Source organism: Rattus norvegicus, chromosome 6, assembly GCF_021556685.1.
Source record: "Rattus norvegicus strain SHRSP/BbbUtx chromosome 6, alternate assembly SHRSP_T2T, whole genome shotgun sequence".
NCBI lineage: Eukaryota > Metazoa > Chordata > Mammalia > Rodentia > Muridae > Rattus > Rattus norvegicus.
Window position 1 is genome coordinate 107,729,917 of NC_141539.1, and position 21,089 is coordinate 107,751,005.

At 41.9% G+C, this 21,089-nt stretch overlaps 1 protein-coding gene across 17 annotated transcripts in view; it reads left to right on the forward strand.

Annotated features, from left to right (window-relative positions):
* The window catches only part of Pcnx1 (pecanex 1), a 137,192-nt gene that overhangs the window by 79,580 nt on the left and 36,523 nt on the right, over positions 1 to 21,089 (forward strand). For 7 of the 17 annotated variants that reach the window (XM_087553286.1, XM_087553287.1, XM_087553291.1 and 4 more), the window contains 8 exons: positions 4,996 to 5,086; positions 6,366 to 6,423; positions 8,138 to 8,340; positions 10,624 to 10,777; positions 13,845 to 13,877; positions 16,614 to 16,785; positions 17,264 to 17,374; positions 19,929 to 20,020. In XM_087553286.1, coding sequence (XP_087409412.1) covers positions 4,996 to 5,086; positions 6,366 to 6,423; positions 8,138 to 8,340; positions 10,624 to 10,777; positions 13,845 to 13,877; positions 16,614 to 16,785; positions 17,264 to 17,374; positions 19,929 to 20,020 — 914 coding nt within the window. 17 annotated transcript variants of the gene reach the window in all.

Here is a 21,089-nt window from a genome sequence, read left to right on the forward strand (position 1 = left end):
TCTGAACAGTTAAACTTACAAAATGTCCTCTTCTGACTTCCATAAGCACTTCACTCAGGTGTCCAAGCCCACACTCAGCACATACACGTACACATCATCATTGAAAAGAAAACCTTTCTTAAAAGAATTAAGTTTAGGGGGTTTTAGTAGCCTGAGACTCTGGTGGAGCACAGGTTAGCAGACTACAGCTGTGGGCTGGGCCAGCTTGACACTTAATTTTATAAACAAATAAAGAAAATGTGTTTTGTGGTGGCTTTACGCTGCAATGACAGACCTGAACGTTGCATGGCAAGAGTGTTTATGGCTCTGGTTGGCATTGTGGCCTGGGAGAAGGGCCTGAGAATGAGGCAGACTAAATAAAGCCTCCTGCAGTAGCCAACCTTTTTCGAGCATTTGACAGTTTATCCTCCGAGGGTTAAGAGCACTCACGTGAATGCAGCTTACATGCACCAGGGCAAGCCACAGACGTGGCAGAAACATGCTTTTTTCTTAAAGGCATATAAACAAATGACTAACTAGTTGTAGTGAATAATCTGCAGTAAGCTCCTGTCTGCCACTCCTGGGAAGGCCAAGAAAGCACATCTCACGTCTTTGAAGAAACCGAGGTCACAAAACGTTTGTCTTGCTTTCCTGGAGTTTTCTCACAGGCATACAGAGTTCTCTTAGCGCACTCCATTCTTGGACCGTGTTCTGACAGTAACGTATCAGGACCACAAAGCTTGAGGTGTTTATTATCTGGTTCCTCAGAGAAAGTTTGCTGGCTCCTAGTGTGGGGAGAAAGAAGTCCATTAGCCTGAAATGCAGTGAGTCATTTCTGTCTGGATGAAAACTCAGGTTACCTCGGAGACTTAAGAGCCACCATTCATGGCAGTAAGGACATCTCTCCATTGAGTCAGAGCTGAGGATCATTAAGCCTTCGCTCGTAGACGTATAATACAGTCATGGTGAGATGGAGCAGGATACTTAACGGACCAGACGTAAACATTAGTACTTAAGAGTATATGGTTTCTCTAAGTCTTCTGAAACTACTTACATAACCACCCTCCATGTATCTCAGCTCCTGGAGCCCTTCTCTACTCTTAAGAGTAATACTTCATAAGCAGGGAGCTCCAATAAGGCACCGTACCAGGCTCAGACTTGGAAGACCCAGAGGACAAGCAGGCTTAAAATCCAACAGGAAGGGTTCAGGAAAATAAAAGGTCTTTTGTTGGTGGTCACTGGAGGATTAAAGAGATCTGCCCTACTAGGCTCCTCCTTCCAGAACATGCAGGCAGGTAAAGGGAGCAGCAAGGGTATCCTAGGAGTTTAGAAGGTGAGAGTCTGTGCTGTGTACCGTGTGGTGAGCCCTGTCCAGATGGATGAAGTTGGAGCGCTCCCTGACTGCCCCACGTCCGGAAGTGTCATGTCTGCTCTTAGAACACCCACTCTGCACTTCCGGCTGCCCACTGTTGGCGGTTCACATTCTTCCCTAAGGCTGCTGTGAGACTTTCCTACTCAGGAAGATAGTACATGATTAACAGGTTGAGTTCTTGCTGGCAGTAGTATTAATTGTTAGATATTCATTGATGACAAATGCTAGCTGCGTTAACTTTTCTTTTGTTTTTAGTAATTGCCTTGCAGATGATAGTTTTATAAGTCAGAAATTCCAGTTGTCATGTTTGTTTGGTCGTAAGTTGTTTTTCTTTTTCTTTTCTTGACTCCTGACTGACCCTTTCAGACATGGCTAATTATGAACTGGCAGTAGAGTCCTGATTCGTTTACAGTTACAGTTCAAATGGGGCAGGCGTACTCATGGAAGATTTGTCTTCTCCCTGGCTTATGTCCATTCTGTAAGAAGGAATGTCAATTTGAGGGTTTTCACATGCTGTATATTAAATGGAAGCATAAGAACATTTTGAGTTTAGAGTGTGGATTTGAATATTCCGATTGTTATAAACACTGGTAGCGTAGAGTTGTTTTAGTTTAAGGGATAGATTTTCCTTTGCTAGATTATCAGATTGATGCAGTGCAGCGTTACTAAGGTTTTCACTGAGACCTAAAGCTCTGTGTCTTCGCCCCGGTGTGTTTATCTTGTGAAGGAAGTGAAGGACTGTGGCTGTCACTTGCTCTGTGCACAGAGTGAGTGCAGGGCGTGTGCTATGCGGTGAAGCAGGAAAGGCACCGTGCACGTGGGTTCCAGGACTTGCTGTGCTGTGTCCCACTTTCCTCTAAGAGCCTGAGCACACCTTCAACTTTGTGGAGGGGAGGCAGACACCGAGCTTCTCAGAATCACAGTACTGTTGGAGACACGCCCGTTCAGTGCTCTCATTTCTGAGACTTGTTTCGTTTTTGTTTAAATATCTAACTTTCGTTACTCTATTTTTAATTAAAATTGTTCTATCATTTTGTTCTTTCCATTCCCCTCCCAACCCCTCCCACATATCACCCCTCCCACCAAATTCACCTTTGGCCTCTTTTCCTTTAACTGTTGTTACATATATGTATATCCTCACCAAATGGTATTACTTTTTAAGTCATTGGTTTATATAGAGACATTCAGAGTTACAATTTTAAGTGCCAAAATGCTGAAATTTCCAAGTTCTAGAAAAGTTGATCTTACATTCTTTGGTTAAAATGAAGTCATTTTTATATTTTTAAAATTAAATACCTACACATAAAGGATGGCATACAAAATGAATTCATGTTCGTCACTGCTGCATTCAAAAGTTACAGACACAGCATCTTTCAGTTCCAGCCTGTGTAGAGATAGTGTTGTAAATGTATGGAGAAGACAACGTTACTGGAACTCGCTGTAAAGCCTGCAGTGATTTGAACTGTTAAGTACAAAATTAACAGAGATCCAAAATATGTGCACATTGTGCCTTGGGACAGTGTAGACGTTCCTCTCCTTTTGAACGTGACACCCAGTGTAGAAGTTCCTCTCCTGTTGAACGTGGCACACATCCAATAGCAATTTCTGCAGCCCACTCTACTATACTTGGGGGAATTTCCAGTAGGAAGTAAGCAGATTGACAGCTTTATTGTCCCAGTTGTGGCTGCTAGTTTGGTTTTTTAAATATTTGGGACTGACTGAAGCAAGAGATTGAGCAGTCTTTGAAAATCCACATACTTCACAGTTCACCCTTTAAAAGTAAGAAATAACACACAGGCAGAGAATGTTTCTCTTTTTATGTTTGCTCTAATAGTTAAAATACTGGGACTTGTCACTAGCTCCGTATTGCCCCTTCACTCAGAATGTAGGGAGTTAATTCCCTCTGTCTTTGTTGAAGTGACTATTTCATAAACCTGTTCATTTGACTTAACCTAGTATGTTATTCTGACAGACAATACAATGGTAAAGTAAAATTTTACATATTTTATCTTGTGGCCAGTAGAATGTAATAAAGCAATCTTATTTACTACTTGGGACGGGGTCCTGTTAAAAATTCAATTATAGTTAAAATGTTCTGGAAGTCTTTAAGAGTCTTGATATTGAGTGCCAGTAATCAGAACTCAGTGTATACTATGTGTATATGTGAAACTGTGAAAACAATTTTAGTTTACACTGTTTAAAGATTGTTCATGTTTAGGACTAGGATGTAGCAGAGTCCAGCATTTGTCTAGTGTGCACAAAGCCCTGGGTTGTAGCCCCAGCACTGTGAAAACTGGGTATAGAGGCACATGCCTGTGGACATTAGAGAAGAGCAAAATGGAAATTCCAGGTCATCTTTGACTAAATAGGGAGTTCAAGCCTAGCCTAGATAAGAGACCGTAGAATCTCAGTTATTCCAGCTTCTAAAACAAACCCTCATAAATTCTCAACTCCTTGACAAGACCATGTAGTTGCCAAATTATATACCTTATCTTGTTGGCTTCATAAAAATGTATGTTGGTTTATTTATGTGCCCTCCATCATAGTTAGGCCTCCATACATCCTTAGGAAGGCATTTTTAGGAAGGCATTTCAAGTGGGGTCTGGGTTTTAAAATTTCATTAATAGGAACTGGCTTACATAGTAGAGTTTGTTTTAAGACAACGGGGCTTGGGGTTGGGGATTTAGCTCAGTGGTAGAGCGCTTGCCTAGCAACCGCAAGGCCCTGGGTTCGGTCCCCAGCTCCGAAAAAAAGAAAAAAAAAAAAAGACAGCTGGGCTTTTGTGCTATTATTTCCTTGTTGTATTCATTTTACTTATTTTCCTCGTACTTTTCAAATATAGAGAGGAACTATTCTAGACTGTGCCATCACAGTCAGGTGGCATTGAGTAGGGTACTGTGGCATAGGCCGTACTGTGCCATCATTGTGGGTAACAGCTTTGCAGCAGGGGCTGCTGGGAAGGGGCATGGGACTGAGCAGAACTTCTGAGAGCTAGGTTTTAGTTCTTGTGTGTTTAGCTAGTTTGATTTCTAATCCCTTTAGATTTTATAGAGCTATAAAATTGTCACTCCAAAATGTTTACACAACTCCTGTGGAAATATTGTATAACTAGTGATGCTAATAAGTGGTTTAATTAGCACCAATATTAACTTCCTTTGAGCCATTTTGACTTTTCATTTCTTCTGAGCAAAATAAAAATAATAATTTTGTTGTTGTAAAGTTTGAACTGTCTCAACCTTTAAGCAGTTTGGCATAGCACCACTCATGTCAAGGTGGATTTGAAACATTCAGTCCTTTGTCCTATGATTATCTCAGTTGAGGAGAAGAAGGGAGCCAACTCAAACCTCCTCCTCCTCTGAATACTGATCACGTACGCTGCCATTTTACCCCAGGTCCTCCTCAAGTGCATGGAGACTGTGGTTTTAAGATGGGTTAGAGGATGGGGCTGGGGATTTAGCTCAGTGGTAGAGCACTTACCTAGGAAGCGCAAGGCCCTGGGTTCGGTCCCCAGCTCCGAAAAAAAGAACCAAAAAAAAAAAAAAAAAAAAGATGGGTTAGAGGAGTTTTGTAAAACATTGGGAAATTTAGGAAATTAAGAAAACTGACTCTCCTAATGTACCTTTTAAAACTTGTTGATTTGCTAGGTAAGTTCTCATCTACGCTCTATGAGACGGGGGGCTGTGACATGTCACTTGTGAACTTTGAACCAGCAGCAAGAAGAGCGTCCAATATCTGGTAGGTGTAGAGATGTCAAACCATGTGACTCAGTGTTTAAGGTTTACCTTGTGAGATGTAGAAGCTTGTTTTAAAACTTATTTTTTTTCTAATGGATAAAAACACTATACACACCGCTATTGCATGCCCTGATATTTTTAGAAGATTATACATGCTGTGGAATGGCTACACTCACCCTGGTCAGATGAGTTGTCTTGTTGTAAGAACACTACTGTCCACTCTCGCTCATTTTCAGACATAAAGTGAATTGTTACTAACTGTAAGCTCACCTGTGAAATAGACGTTATTTTAGAAATGTTTATATCAAGTTTAATACTTATAATGCATTCATTTCTACACAATTAAGGATGGTTTTTGTTTGATTTTTCTGTTTTGTTGTGGGGAAAGTGTAAAAATTTTCATTAAACCTTATGGGATAGAGTTTGCCCAGTTCCAGATTAACTAGATATCCAATGTCCTCTTTATATTATATGATATAAAAAGAAATATATTAATATATTAGTAAGAAAAATAGCTACAGTGAAGTTTAGATTCACTAGTTAGTTTTCTTCCATTAAATAATTTTGTTAAAAATTCTAGGAAAAAACAAATAAATTAGATATTTAAATCGTATACTCTTTTATAGTATAAAGTATACTGATTTTTTCTTAAAGAAATAGCCTTATTAATTCAATTCCCACTGTTGCTTTGAAATCCATGATTAATTAGTTTACTTTGTCACAATAGCCATTTGATTCTTACTTTAGGACTCCCCCCATGGGCTGTACGTATCTGTTAACGTAACTTCGGCAGTTCACATATTTTCTCTAGTGCCTTTTAAACCAGTGGAACTTACAGTACCCAGGTTAACTGCTGATCTAGTCTTATCTCAGAATCTACCCTGGCAGTTAGTGATTCTGTGATGATAGAAAAGTGGGGTTGGGGGTTTCCCCCAAGGAACTCAGCAGGAGAGTGGTCCCTTGCACTGTGACTGTGATAGTCTCAAGTTCTGAAATCCAAGCAACCATATCGGTCCTTGTCAGTCTGTTTCGTATCGTAGATTAAGTTTATTTTGTCCATACTGTTCCAGTCAGCTCAGTAGGCAGGCTGAACTTAGGCACTAACACAGAGCTCTGGGTCATAACTTAGGGAAATGAAGACCTGCTCTTTGGTATTTACATGGAAGTGAAGCTAGTCTAAACCCTGTCCAGTTGTTAATTGAATTTAAAAACCAACCAGACAAACAAAACACTGTTTGACCAGCTGTTTACTCCCTAAAGTCTTTTTCATTTTGTTTTAGTGACACGGATTCTCATGTATCAAGTTCTACCTCAGTTCGATTTTATCCACATGATATGGTAAGCTTTTTAATTTTTATAGAGTGATATATTTTTAGATTCAATCTGAATAGTTCATTTATATAGATGCCCATAAAATCACTCAAAGTAATGAAATCACAAAATGTTGCTTTTTTTGGAAACTGGGACAAAATTCCCTTTGCTTTGCCTCCATGGATCTTGTGCCCTCACAGACTTGAGTTAGCCCTGTATGTATGTGTGAGCCAAAGGTACATTGCTTTATATTAAGCAGGTTTGAAAAGGACCACTTACCATTGTCTGATTGTACCGTGCTCTTTCTTCTTGTCTGTCTCTCTGTTTTCTTAATTGTTCATTTTATGTGTTTATGAGAACGCGTGCACATGTGGAGGTCGGACACAACTCAAGGGAGTTGGTCCTGGAGATCACACTCAGGCTTGGCGGCAAGTACCGTAACCTGCCGAGCCATCTGCTGTGCTATTCGGCAGTCTCACATTGAACAACAGGATTTGATGTTGTTTAAAAACTATCTGTTGACTGTTCACTCACTTACTGACTACTGTGTGTGTTGAGAGAAAACTAAGTAACAACATGAGACTGTGCTGTACAAGCTGACAGAATGGGGATCTTAAAACACTGCTTTTGACATGACGATGCCTGTGATTTAAGTTGGAAAGCGTAAAGTAGAAGAACCCTTGTTGGTGATGTGGATGGCTTTTAGTGTGAGCCTTCTGTCTAGTGGCTGTCTAGTGGATTCTTGAAGATGAGTTGTGAGCAGGCTTTAAGACTGGGGTGTGAAGAGCGTGGAGCGGCGGTTTCCAGCCAGTGGATATTTGGCTGTATCTGGAAACGTGTGTCTTGACACAGCCGGAGGAATGCCACTGTAAACAGGAGACGGGGACAAGGGATGCTGAGAGTCATTCTGCAGTGTTTGGCACAGCCCCTATATGAACATTATCTTGCCAAAAACATCTATAGTGCTAGAATTGTGAAATGCTAGGAGAGTCGATAAGAAAATGTTTGGAGAAGTATCAATCAATATTTAAACATCAAGACCAGCAATTTTGTCCTGACTGTCCCATGTGGTTTGGGATAGTAAAGGCTTTGCCTGCCAGAAGCAGGAAAGACAACCGTACTATTGTCTCCACTCTCATTGGCTGAGGAACGGAGACTGCAGAATACTGAGTGCTGGCTTCCCCCTTTGCTGTGGCAAGGCCAGCACATTTGACAGAAGGAAGGGAGGGCAACTGCAGAACTGGTGAATAGAAAAATTAAAGTTACGAAATTAATAGTTTGTTTTGTGCTGTGTAGTTCAGGTGAGGAGCCTGCTAGCACAAAAGGGGCATTAAAAACAAATGCCCACCATGGGACTGACAGTGTGGGGGGTGAGAGGTAAGGGCTCAGATTTAAATTGGCAGTATGGTTCATACCTTAATGACAAAGGAACTTAAATATGACAGAAGAGGAGGCCCCAGTGACCCTCAGAAAGGGCAGTTGCTGACCTCACCAGCTTAACATCTTTTAACACCTTAAGGTCGGTTGACCAGATTTGATTTGATTTGATTTGATTTGTTGCCTGTTGTTACCTTCTGTCGATTGTAAGCATCAGGGAGTTTTCACAAGGAATGAACTCCTTGAGAAAAATAGAGAATTAGGAGCTTAAGTAATTTACTAGCTGAGAAACTTTGAGTCCTAATTTGATTAAGAGTATGTAACCCTTTCAGTTCCAGCAAGCTTTTAGCTTTCTCTCCCACAGATTCGGTTGAATAGACTGTTGACCATTGACACAGATCTGTTGGAGCAGCAGGACATTGACCTAAGCCCTGACTTGGCAGCCACTTATGGTCCCACTGAAGAAGCTGCCCAAAAAGTGAAGCACTATTACCGCTTTTGGATCCTACCCCAGCTCTGGATTGGCATTAACTTTGACAGACTCACTCTGTTGGCGCTGTTTGATAGGTAAGACCAGAGCATGGTTTTAAAGATGTGGAGAAAAGATTCTTAAACTGAATTCTTCCTAATTAGCTATTCATGTTTTCACCCGAGAATCATGTTGTAAAATGCTTTCTATTTTCGTCCTCTTGAGATCAGACTTACAGTAACTTTTAAACATTAATTCTCTCAAACCCATTAACCGCTCGCTCTTTCCATAACGATATGTGTTTATTATTAATGTGAGTTGATTCTTAGAAGAGTTTGTGGAGTGTTTTATGATCTTACGATTATAGGTGCTGTGATCCCAAATATACAGGTTGGTGGAGGAAGCCTGTCCCCTGTCCTTTACCAGTAGAGGCTTAGTGGTAGGCCTATTTGTTTATTACAGACTTGCTGACCAGCAACTGCTTCCAGTCAACAAGTAGGAACACTGCTGGATTTACCGTCACTATACACAAGCAGAGGCAAACAGAACCATGGAGAAAAGTCAGTAGAAGGCAGTGAGCCTAGGGGCGGATAGTGCACATCCTAAATCATAACTCTGTGTGTTTTGAGTTCCTAGTTTTGTGACTCAGGAAGGGAGAACGTAAAATTCAGTATATATCTTGGGATACAGTGGTGAAACTGAGGGTCCTGGAGTTCGTAGTCTAGAATACCATAGAAGGAAGCTGTTTGGGAGCAATGGAGATGTGTAGCGGGCTTTCCTATGCTCAGCTGACCAAGATTGGTTCCTGTATCTGAACAGCTATCTGCTTAGGAAGATCTTGCTTTAAAAGTGTAGCATCATTAGCCTCCTGTGCACTGCTTCAGACCTACTAAACAAATCATAAAAGCAAGACCCCAAGGATCAAAGTAGCATAACAGATTCAAGATTAATAGAAATCCAGAAATACGTCCCACCCAGCAAGTAGTGAGTGACAGCTGGCATCTGCTCAGCTTTGCAAAGTGAGAAAATAGAACACACGGGAAAAGGAATAAATTAAGACCAACCTATAATTTGTAGGGATGCTAACTATGAGCAGATATTACTTTAAAATAATTAGAACTGTATTCTATTTATTTGAAAAATTAAGTGGAGACATGAAAGATAGGAAAACACACTCCAAATCATACTTAGGGAGTTGACTATTGCGGTGTCACCATTGGAATCTGGACTAGGTTGGATACTGGTAGTCAGGCCTTAGGAGGAAAGATGAGTGAAGCCGTAGGCACGTCAGGAGGGCCACGCAGAGCGATGCAGTGGAAGAGCGTCAAACCAGTGGGTGTGCTGTAGAGCAACTTCAAGAGACAAAACGTGAAGAAATGGTGGTGGAAACTGTGTTTTATATGAAAGCTCTCAGTGCACAGTGAAGAAACCAGGGTAACGTGAGCAGACGCAGTGGGAGGAGCCTGCCTGCCCATGGCCTAGGCTTGCTCAAGGCCAGTGTTGAAGACCTCAGACCTCTGGCTTCACCTCTGCATCAGGAAGCTAAACACATCATCGCTTATCCTAACCAAGGACAGGCAAGCACACAACAAGGAAACAGAAACCAAGGGGACAAGAGACTGCATCTTGGGGAGCAGCAGTGATGAGGAGGAGACACCGGATGAACTGTGAGGCGTGATGTCACTACCAACCCCTCAGGAATTAAAGAGCGTAAAAACAACAGCTTTGTGACATTCAGTTGACAGTAGACAAATGGAAAAGACAACTTCCTTAAAAGACATAATTATCATAGATCCATCTAAATAAGTGGGAACCACCATTTGGAACTTTTCTAAGAGAATGCTCCAGGCCCAAGAGTTATTTAAATACTATGCAAATCACTGAAGCGGAGGCCTGCCACTGAAATAGCAGATTTCTGTATGCAAAAAATACATTTTGAATCTCTACCTTGGATTATATCACAAAAGCTAAATCGAAATCAGTCATAAGGGTAAACATGGAACATGAGACCGCAAAATACATGAAACAAAAGACTTGTCCCTGAGGTTATAGAAAACTTTCAGCTTTGACAGAAAACAGGAGGAATAAAAAGCTGATGATATTTGGATTCATCTACGTAGAAAATGTTGCAAAAGCTAAAGGCAAGCATGTGTTCACCTTACAGCAGGATGAGGGTGGGCAAGAGTCATGGTGTCACAGGGCAGCTGTGTAATCATGTCCATAGATGGTCGGTTTTTTTTTTTCCATTACAATCTGAAATGTTGTTCAGACCAGGCATCCAAACTGAACCCTAGCAGGCTTCATAGAGATGCCTTCCATTTATCAGTCTGATGAATTTCTTGTATTCATGACAGACCTGCTTATTAATTTTCCATCTACAGAAACCGTGAGATCCTGGAGAATATATTAGCTGTTGTCCTGGCTATTCTTGTGGCTTTTTTGGGATCCATCCTTCTCATCCAAGGCTTCTTCAGAGATATCTGGGTGTTCCAGTTCTGCCTGGTGATAGCTAGCTGTCAGTACTCACTGCTCAAGGTACCACTGTCTCTGCCTTCTGTGCTGTGTTTAAGGCCACCAACTTGCCACAGGATGATAACTTTTGGTTTATTTTCCATGGAGGTTTACATTGGATGATGTAGGGTCCAAGGCAGGGTATAAACTTTAAAAAGTAATAGTATGTAAATTGAATTTACTAAAAACTAATTCTTTAAAAGTGATTGTTTAAATAAGAATTTGCAGAGCTGGAGAAATGGCTCAGGAGTTAAGAGCTTTGACTGCTCTTCCAGAGGTCATGAGTTCAATCCACAGCAACCACATGGTGGCTCACAGCCATCTGTAATGGGATCTGATGCCCTTTTCTGGTGTGTCTGAAGACAGCAACAGTGTAGTCATATACATGGGGGTAGAGGGGTGGGGGAGGAGATCTTTTTTAAAAAATAAGAATTTTTGTTCTTGAGATTTATTTTGGTTTAATTTATCAGCGTTAAGCTTTCTTTTCCCACCTTTGAGCCTTCTGTATTATGGATGAGATCTATTAAATTTTTCATTGGTGGATAACATATTGTCAAAAAGTAGAGATAGTTTTTATTCTTAGGGGACATCAAAAAGAGAATATTGATGTCCCTGTGGTACTGACTGAATTAAATTAATTAACAAATTAACTAATTAAATAGATTAGTGGTTCAGAAGTACCTGTGTTGTCAGTTTTAAGCATTTTAGGAAATGGGAGAATCCACTATGTCGTCTGATGTCTGACCGAACTGCCTAAAACCGGTGCAGGCTGTTAACAGGGTGCTCCCTTCTCTCAGCCAGCATGTCTGACTCTGCGTAGGTTATTTCCTTTAGCCTTGCTGCTCTGTGGAACCCTCCCCAGGCTGGGAGCCGCTGCTTCAGTTCTGTTGGTGCTCTCGGCTGGCTTGATTTTTCTGTCTGATTATAGCTAACATCTGAAGAAAACCATATAGGTTATCGCTGTTTCTGAATTGCCAGCCCCATTTTCTGTTGTCATTTAACATCTATTAATTCTGTCCTCCATTGCCACGTCCTCACTGCCACATCTCACTGTGACCATGCAGCCGTGGTGGCTGTTGCTTCTCACACGACGCATTTGTTGTTGCTTCTTTACTCCAGTGTGCTGACTTCGTGAGAACTCCCGTGGGCCTTGTCTGCCCTCCTCTGGGTTATATGATTGCCGGGGAAGCAGCTTTTTTTTGCTTTAGTTGACACTCCATTGTTTGAGTTATGTCCTGATTTGGTTGTGAAGGCTTCACATCCGTTGCAGGCTTTAGTCCTGTTAGATGCTGGCAGACATGGTTGAGATAGCGTATTACCACCCATGGTTGAAAGTGTTCTTTTCTGGTCTCTTTGCTTTCACAGTAGGAGACATTTCAAGTTCTTTCCTTCCTCCTCCAATAACAGTAGTTAAGTCTCTGATTAAATTGTGGACAAGTTAAAGTTGCTGCTCCTGAGACTTGACTTTTCTTCAGTTACTTTATCCCTGTCACCCTCATCTGTAGGAGCTCGTTTTCTGGCTCTAGCGTCCCTCACTCCATTAACTCCAGGCTTTTTTTTTTTTTTTTAAGTAGCTGACTAGAAAAATAGTAATGCCATAAACAGAAAAGGGAAGCAGGAGTTAGAGCTTCAGAAGACTTGTGGTTGACAACTGAAAAATCACCCAGGCTCATATGCAGCCAAGGGCCAGATGCCAGATGGCAGACTGAGCATGCTTGGTGCAGTGTGTGGTCGCGGCTGGTAATAGACCAGCCTGGAAGGGAGGAGCTAGCTTCTCTGATTTGAGAAGGAGCTATATGGTGACACTAGGACGTGTTCACAGGCTTTCACCACGTTCCCCTTGACTATTTTGGTGTGCCCGGCAGATAGTAAGTTCAGCCACCACACCTCACTAGGACTTAGAAGCTCACCCACGTTCCTCTGTGTCTCCTGAGTACCACATCCTACAAATGGTTTGCATGTAGTAAAGAGCCCGGCAGAAAGACTGACCCATCTACTGAACACCATCTCAAAGCACTAAGCTGGGTAGTTGCAAGTTATTAACTGGCCAAAATAAGTAAAAATGGAGGGCAGTGTGCACTGAGTTTACTGTTTTGGTGAGATACTTCCTAGAGGTGCTGCTTCATGTTTGGAATTAATGTTTATGATTTCTTGATTGGGAGACATTTACTAAACGCACTTAGAAAGCATTTTAAAAGTTGATAGTGACAAAAAAGAACTACAAGCAACTAAGAAATGCTGAGAGTGGGGAAAGACCCTCCCGGGGAAGAGCCTCTGACTAGTGATTGAATAACAAACGGTCAGCCCTGAAATCAAACACACATGTAAATTACACACACATGTGCATGTAACAGAAAATCTAAAAGGCCATGAATATGAAAGAGAGCAAGGAAGGGTATGTGGTAGGAGTTGGAGGAAGGAAAGGAAAGAGAGAAAGGTATAAACTCAAAAAGTAAAAGAATTTAGAACGAGCTAGATGCATGCACACATGTTTTTACTCATCCATGAGGAATGAATTGATGGTGGCAGGTCTTTTTTAAGTTTGAGGCCAGCCTGATTTACAGTGAGTTCTCGGACAGCCGGGGTTAGAAGAGACCCTGTCTCCAAAGAAAGAAAGAAATTAAATGTCATTTATTTTACAGAAAAATAGATGGAACTGGATCACCATGTTAATAAACCAAACTCAGATAAATATTACAGGTTTTATCTCATATTCATAAAATATTTGTATATACACACATATAGTTAGACACATGTATGTATAGTTGGATAACACGTATAAATATAGACATGTAGTTAGACACACACATAATTGGATACATACATGTCTACAGTTAGGTACCCAAGACACACACGTAGAGCTGTGTATTTATTAGATGTGTAGGCAGGAAGGGCAGCACCAAGAAGGGAGCAGGGTACGGTGAGCTGGGAGAGGGTGAGTGTGAGGGATGAAGACCCTGGCAATGTGCTCTAATGAAATGAGTATCTGAAATGGAGCCCATAGTTTGTGCACTTAACTAAAAAATGAAAAGTTGCTTGTGAAATTCCTGGATACTTGAGTAAAATAATATATTTTTCTGTTCATTTCTAGAGTGTTCAGCCTGATTCTTCCTCTCCCAGACATGTAAGTCTCCTGAAAGGACTGTAAGTTTCAGCTCCTTGGCACCTAACCAAAGCCCATAGTTTCTCCTGGTGTGCACAGGTTGAATTGAATTGTGTTTGTATTTACTGTCTCATCTAAGCGTTGACACACTGTGTAGGTTATTTATGAGCACAAAAGGAAGCGACACTGTGCTGACAGACTTGGAACACAGGCTGGAATGAGCAGCGTAATTCATGTTTTGGCAGCCTGCTTCAAGAGCGTCCGGCAGACGTAATCCACATCAGCTGATTGTTTGTGTTTGCTAAGATTTGAAAACAGTGAATACGTGTCGAAAATAGAATTCTAAGACTTTTGTGCTAAGTAATGAGGTACAGTCCTTGCTAATGAGCCTCTGTCTGCTGAGCAGATAGCGTGATCCAGGTCTGGATTGGACGGCTCATTGTTTAATAGAGAGGTGAAAGGTGTTCTCTGTCCAGTAGAGCAGAGCAGTGTCCTGTGCTCACACCTGTTATCCCAGCATAGGAGGCTGAAGACAGAGGCTTCTGGGCGTTTACAGCCAGCCAGAGCTATGTAAGTTCCAGGCCAGTGTGGGCCAAAGTGGCATCCTGTTTTGTTTTTAATAAACAAACAAATAAACTAGTTTAAAACAATAAGCTTCAAGAATAACGTTTAGTGAAGTTTTCATCCCTGATTGTAATAATTTTATCCTTATACTGAAATAGTTAATGTGACCAGAACAGAAAGTAAATCACACAAGATGTTTGGCTGATATGAGGATAGATACTTTTGGAGGATGATGACATTTTGATGCATTGCTGTGTGACTGAACTCTTGATGTGGTTTCTGGCTTGCAGAAGAGTAATCAAGGCCAGTAGAAGAAAGAAACCCAGATTCCAGGGTTAAACCCTCACCTGCGAGTCAGGCACCCCTCACTCTGGTCTCTCGAGTGTCTCTATACCTAATGTCTTTGTGCCTCTAGTACTTCAGCCTGTTTCCTCAGAGCATTTGTGCATTCATGGACTATGACTGTCAAAGTTAGGACATCAGCCCTAGCATGATGCTCCTGTCCAGTCTAGAGGTGTTTCTCAGGTCAGCTCTGTTCACTTAGCTGACAGGAGAGCCTTCCTCTTAACAGGAGAGCCTTCCTCATCTGCTCTCTTAACTCTCTTTTAACCTGGAGTGGTTCCTGTGTATTTATTTTTCTTGATGGTCAAATTGTTTATGGGTCTAGGGCAGTTATGTCATAGACAATCTCCCAGTTCGTGTTGGATGTTTCTTAGTTGGGAGAGGTCAGTGTATTTGGGCAGTGGGAGTACCCTGCAGTCATCACACCCTGGTGGTGTGAACTCTGATCTTTTAGATGAGAGCGCAGCTTGAGTTTTCCTTGGATCTGCAGTGTTAACGTTTGGCTGGACAAGCTTGGGTGGAGGCTGGAGATGCCATGTGTATTGTGGGAGCTTCTGACTTTTCTCCCAGGCAGATGCTAGTGTCACTGCCACCTGGACGAATGTGTTTGCAACTGTCAGATGTCCTCGGGGAAGCAAAGCACCCCTTGTTCAGAACTTGTTTTCTACTCTAATGTCATTTTTCCTCTTGCAGTTTTAAGTCTCGGTTTGGAAAAACTTGACTTTGTATGCATATCTTAGTGTTTTACAGACTTCCACTAACTTTCGTGTCTACGGGTTACTTGCCTAAATCAGTGCATTGATTTTGTAGTTCCAGTATTCTGTTAACTAGTTTCTTACTGAAAGGAATAGTTTTCTCTTCTGTCTTAGCTGATTATTTGTGGTATTGATAATGAATTCAGGACTGTGCATGTGAGACAATTTTACCACTACTGGACTGTGCCCCAGCTCTTTCTCTGTCTCTGTGTTCACGTGTTTATGTACAGCTGTGTGCGCGTGCATGCGTGTGGTCTGTGCATCTGTGGACACGAGGGTTGTGGCACAGTGGACTATCATATGTACTTGCTTTGATACTTAGCCTTCACTTGGCCATTTGAAGCCTGTCAGATGCTTTTGTGTCCTTTAGATATAACCTCGTTAGCTTTCAATGCAGTGGTTCTCAATCTTCCTCAAGCTGAGACCCTTTAATACAGTTCCTTATGGTGTGGTGACCTTCAACCATAATTTTTTTTTGCCATTTCATAACTGTTAATTTTGCTACTGTTATGGATCATAATGTAAATATCTGTGGTTTTCGATGACCTGTGAAAAGGTCAGTCAACCCCCAACAGGGTAGTGACCCACAGGTTGAGAATGATTGCTTTAATGGCAGTATGATCCAGAGTGAATTCCTACCTTCCTACTGGCCTCCATTACCTTGTCTTTCCTGTGAAATCCCAGCTCTTTTTTTTTTTTTTTTTTTTTTTGTGAATAGTATTCATCAACCAAGATCAAGATGATCTAGTAACTTATACTAGAATTTTATGTGTCTAGGTTCTCTCAGTGGGTAAAGATGGGTAACTTGTACATGTACTTTCATATGTATGTATGCATTCACTTCTCTTGTATCTATTCATATCCCTATTAAAATACTGAATTCACGCTGATAGCTCTGATTCCGGCGGTATCCCAGGGTTCCTTGTATTATCCCCTTTTAGATGCTTGTCTCTGACATTTTCTGCAGTCCTCAGAAGAAACCTGCCTTTCATATGGAAATGATTCAGGTCATTAAAACATAAGCTAACAGTGAACTCAGGAGTTAGTTGTGGCTCTCAACGAGACTAACCTGACAGTGAAAATGTATTGTTTGCAGGGCCATAATCGTATCATTGCCTACAGCAGACCAGTTTACTTCTGTCTATGTTGTGGTCTCATTTGGCTTCTGGATTATGGCAGCAGAAACCTAAGTACAAGCAAGTTCAAGTTGTATGGAATAACCTTCACCAATCCGCTGGTGCTGCTGTCAGCCAGGGACTTGGTTATAGGTGAGTTTCCTGAAGGTATCGCTGATCTTAACAGTAGTGTGTTTGCTGGTCACTGGTCTAAAGAGATGCAGTCAGCTTATTCTGCTTACTGTAGTCTGTCTGAGAAATAGTTAGGGCAACTAAGAATAAAAGGTTAATGTTGAGTAGTATAGTAATTCTGTTCTTGAAGAGGATGTGGGGTAAAGTTTTTTTAATATACATTTTAGGTTCTTGTTATATAAAAAAAATGTTTGAAATGATTTTGTTTCTTCTGTGCTGGAAATTGAATGTGGGGCCACTTGTGGGGCAGGTGCTCTGTCACTGAGCTGTACTCCAGCCTCTTAAGGTGATTGCTAAGCGTATTCCTAATGGTTTGGGGGGAATTTAATATCCAGTCATACAGTGGGCAGTGTTAGGTTTGACTTCATTGCTTATGGGCTTTAACTAGGCCGGAGGATGGATGCAGTGGTTTTTAATAAACTTTTCTTTCCTTCCATAGTGTTTACACTCTGTTTCCCAATAGTATTTTTCATTGGTCTCCTGCCTCAGGTGAACACGTTTGTAATGTACCTTTGTGAACAGTTGGATATCCATATCTTTGGTGGGAACGGTGAGTAAATTACAGGTTGCTATAACATAGGCCGTGAAGTCATAAACTGAGCATTGCAGTACATCTCCACTTCCTATTTTAAAATTGAAATTGTCAAAGAAAGATGCTTATTTAATCATTGAAGGCAGAAAGGCAGTGAATTGTAGTTAAGAAAAAGTGAGGTCTGCCATTGTGGCAAAAAGTCCAGGCATTGCAGATTCGGTGTATAGGAAGTAACAAATAATTGGCAAAACGAAAGTTGTAGAATACCGGTGCCCCTGCCCTCCGTTGCTAGGGGATGTTCTGAGCCCTGGGGCAGAGGAACCTGTATGGACTGCATTTCCTGCTTTGCCCCTGCATCCCTGTGAGAGCAAAACCAGCAACAGGAATCATGGAGTGAACAGTTGCAGTTTATCCAGCCCGCCTAGCTGAAAGTGCAAGCCTCCGAGGCAGTGGGGAGCTCTGTCTTAAGACGGTAGAATGGCCTGCAGCACCCTCCTCTGGCCTGAGCATGTTGTACACATATGTGCATGCACCACACGTCCACCTGCTACACCCAAGTAAAAGTCATGATCCGCGGCACCTCCTCTGTTGGCTGGAGTTTTCTATGTAATGTTTTTGGACTGTAACCGACTATCGCTAATGGAGCCTGCAGGAAGGAAAACTGCAGAAATGAAGGGGCAGCTATGAAGCCTTTTTTGTTTTTTTATTTCACTTTACACCCCAGTGTGGGGTCTGTAAGCAGTCACCAGGTGTTCATAATGTCATCTGGGCTGAGCAGGCCGGGGTCTGATTGTCCTTGGAATCTGTACCCGAATGTGCATTCGGCATGTCCATGTACTTAAGGGAGAATTTCAAAGTCAAAGTCAAAAGTATCTTACTAAGTCAGCTTTTAGTAAGATACTTTTGATTTTACTCCCAGTTTTTAGAGTAGAATATGTATACGTTCTTTGACAACTTGGAAAATCTATTTTCTTACCACACATGTATTTTATCCTTAAGACAAGCCGCTGTTATCTGAAGACAGCGATTTGAAGAGCTTGGGGGCAGCGCTGTTGATGGCTGCTGCAGTTGAGTCCGCTCATCTTTTAGTATTGTGTGGCACCGAGAGTATGCAAACAGGAAATACTTGACAGGAAAGCATAGCTTTATATCTATAGTTCATTTTCTTCACACTTCGCAGTGTGAACCTCATTTACCTTCCCATACAGTTACTGAGTCATCTCTTGAAACAGCGTTGATGGCATGGCTCACTTTTCTGTGTTTTCAATTTGATGTGCATGGGGGAGAGTGTGTGGGTGTACCCTGTGTGCACCGATGCATGCTGAGCTGGAGGAGCGTGATAGCTGCTGCCCTCTCTACCCCCGCCCTGAGTCAGGGTCTCTCCTGAACTACAAGCTCACACTTTGAACCAGGTTGGCTGGCCAAGGAGCTCTCAGAGCCTGTTGCCTCTGTTGCCACCCCACAATGATAGAATAACAGGCACATGCAGTCAGCCCAGCTTTTTACATGGGTACTGGGGATTTAAACTCACATCCTCAAGCCTGCTGTGTTATCCCTCCAGTTGGGCTGGCATAAATTGTAATAGAAAGTAAAACTTTGCTGTGTTGCCGCATGTTATACTAGCTTTTTTTAATGTTTTGAATGTGTGTAATTTAAAATGGCTGGAGTGTTTTTGATCAGCTCAGCTTACTGAGTAGAAGACCGTGCAGTGTCAGTCACGACTGTTGCTGGGTATTAGGCTTTGTCATTGTGTGCAGAGGGTTAGGTCTTTGATAATTTCCTTAGGTCGCTGTGTAAAATTACATTAAGGAGCTCTCAGCCATAATTTTTAATAACAGATAAGTATCTTAACTACGCTTGCTCCTTATTACGAGTAATCCTGTTGGGTCAGTTGTTGGCAATTCTAGTAGTCAGAGTTACACACTTCTGTATGAATCAGCAAAGGGGAATACAGACTTACTGCTGTGAGTAAAGCAAGTTCTTTTCACGTACAAAGATATTTTAAGTGGCTAATTGATACCTCCATTTCAGGCCTTTGCAAAAAGCTTTGTTCTCTGGTACATTTTATTAATGTAAAATAGCTTTTTAAAGGGTCATTTTAGTTTTAATTATGTGGGCTCAGTGCTGATGGAGGCTGGAGGCGCTGGGTCCCCGGGAGCTGGAGTTATAGCTGCCTGATCCAGGTGCTGGGAACCAGACTGTACATGAGCAGAACGTGCTCACACAACAGCCAGTGCTGTAGCCCCAGCGTAGAATTTGAAGCTTATTATAGGTTCACATATTTCTTCAGAGACTTAAAGCAAGACATGATAAGTGGATCCCTGTAGCCTGAGCACTTGGGAAGTTAAGACAGGAGGATTGCTGAGAGTGACTGAGCTTAAAGTGAGACCCTGTCTCAACAAAATGTTGGAGCTAGAAGTCTTGTCATGTCAAGTCTTGTGGAAAAGACGCAGTGGCTGCATTGTGAATCACATGACTAGATAAGTGCTGCGCTACTCACTGTGCTTTCCTGTGCATTTGAGTGTTATAGGTGTTTCTAAGATCCCGATTTTCTTCCTCCTCCACCATCTAGCCACCACCAGCCTGCTGGCAGCACTGTACAGTTTCCTGTGCAGCGTTGTGGCTGTCGCCTTGCTGTATGGGTTGTGCTACGGAGCTTTAAGGGTAAGCAACAGACTAGAGTGAGCTGTGTCTGTGTGACTGCTGACTCCCTCCTGCCCTCCCTGATCCACATTATCATTAGTACCCCTTGCCTTCTGATGCTGGTTAATACTCTGTTGTCTCTTACTTTGAGTTTTAAAGCAATTTAATGACCAATCATTATTAAAGGAAGCCTCCTTTCCATACACTAACCTCGAATTACTATTAAAAAGTTTTATTAGAACTGGACTTACTGGGAAGAGAGGTAAGCGTGGAGTTACAGAACATACGATTAAACATCTGTTTCTGGTGCAGAATATATGTAGTCATTCGTATCAAGGTTGATTTACATTTATAAGAACATGCTTTGATTGGGATGTAGCTTAGCGGAAGAGTGTTTTCTAGCATACCCAAGGCCCACGGCTTAGTCTCCAGCAATGCAAAACAAAACAAGTCTAAGGGCGACAGTTGATACATGCTGGTAGGATGGCCCTGGAGCACACTGTTGGTTTGATTGATGGAGATGTCCTCAAGCCAGGAGCCCAATCACTCAAGCTAGATCCCACCAGTATATTTGGAGAATATCTAGAAAAAAGAGAAGAGGTCTAGGAACAGGGTCTGGCTTAAACCACTGGCTACAACATGGCACCTACTAGACAATATTAGAAATCCTAGAGTTCAGGAACAAGGAATTTTTAATGTGAACACTTCATTTGTTCTTATTTGTGGGGTGCAGAGGCACATTGTAGTAGTCATAGAGAAAGATTTCTGTTGGAGCTTGGTGGTATAAAAGTCATCAACAGAAATGAGTCATAGAAGGAGGCTGCTACTGTGGTTGGTAAGAGAAGTGAGAGCAGGAACCCCGGAAATGGTGGTGGTCAAGTGTAGACGAAGTGGGGACCCACAGAGGGTAATCAGGCACATCAGAGTCTGAGAGGGCCTTTTAGACTGTCAGACTTGGCCAAAGTTCTTTCTTTGGCCTTTTGAGGAAGGAAAGTAAAATAACTTAATGTTCAAAAGGAACTGAGGGGATATGTTTTTTGCTGTCTGGAACGCAGCTGCAAGGCAGGCTGGCCTGATGCGGGGTGTTGTC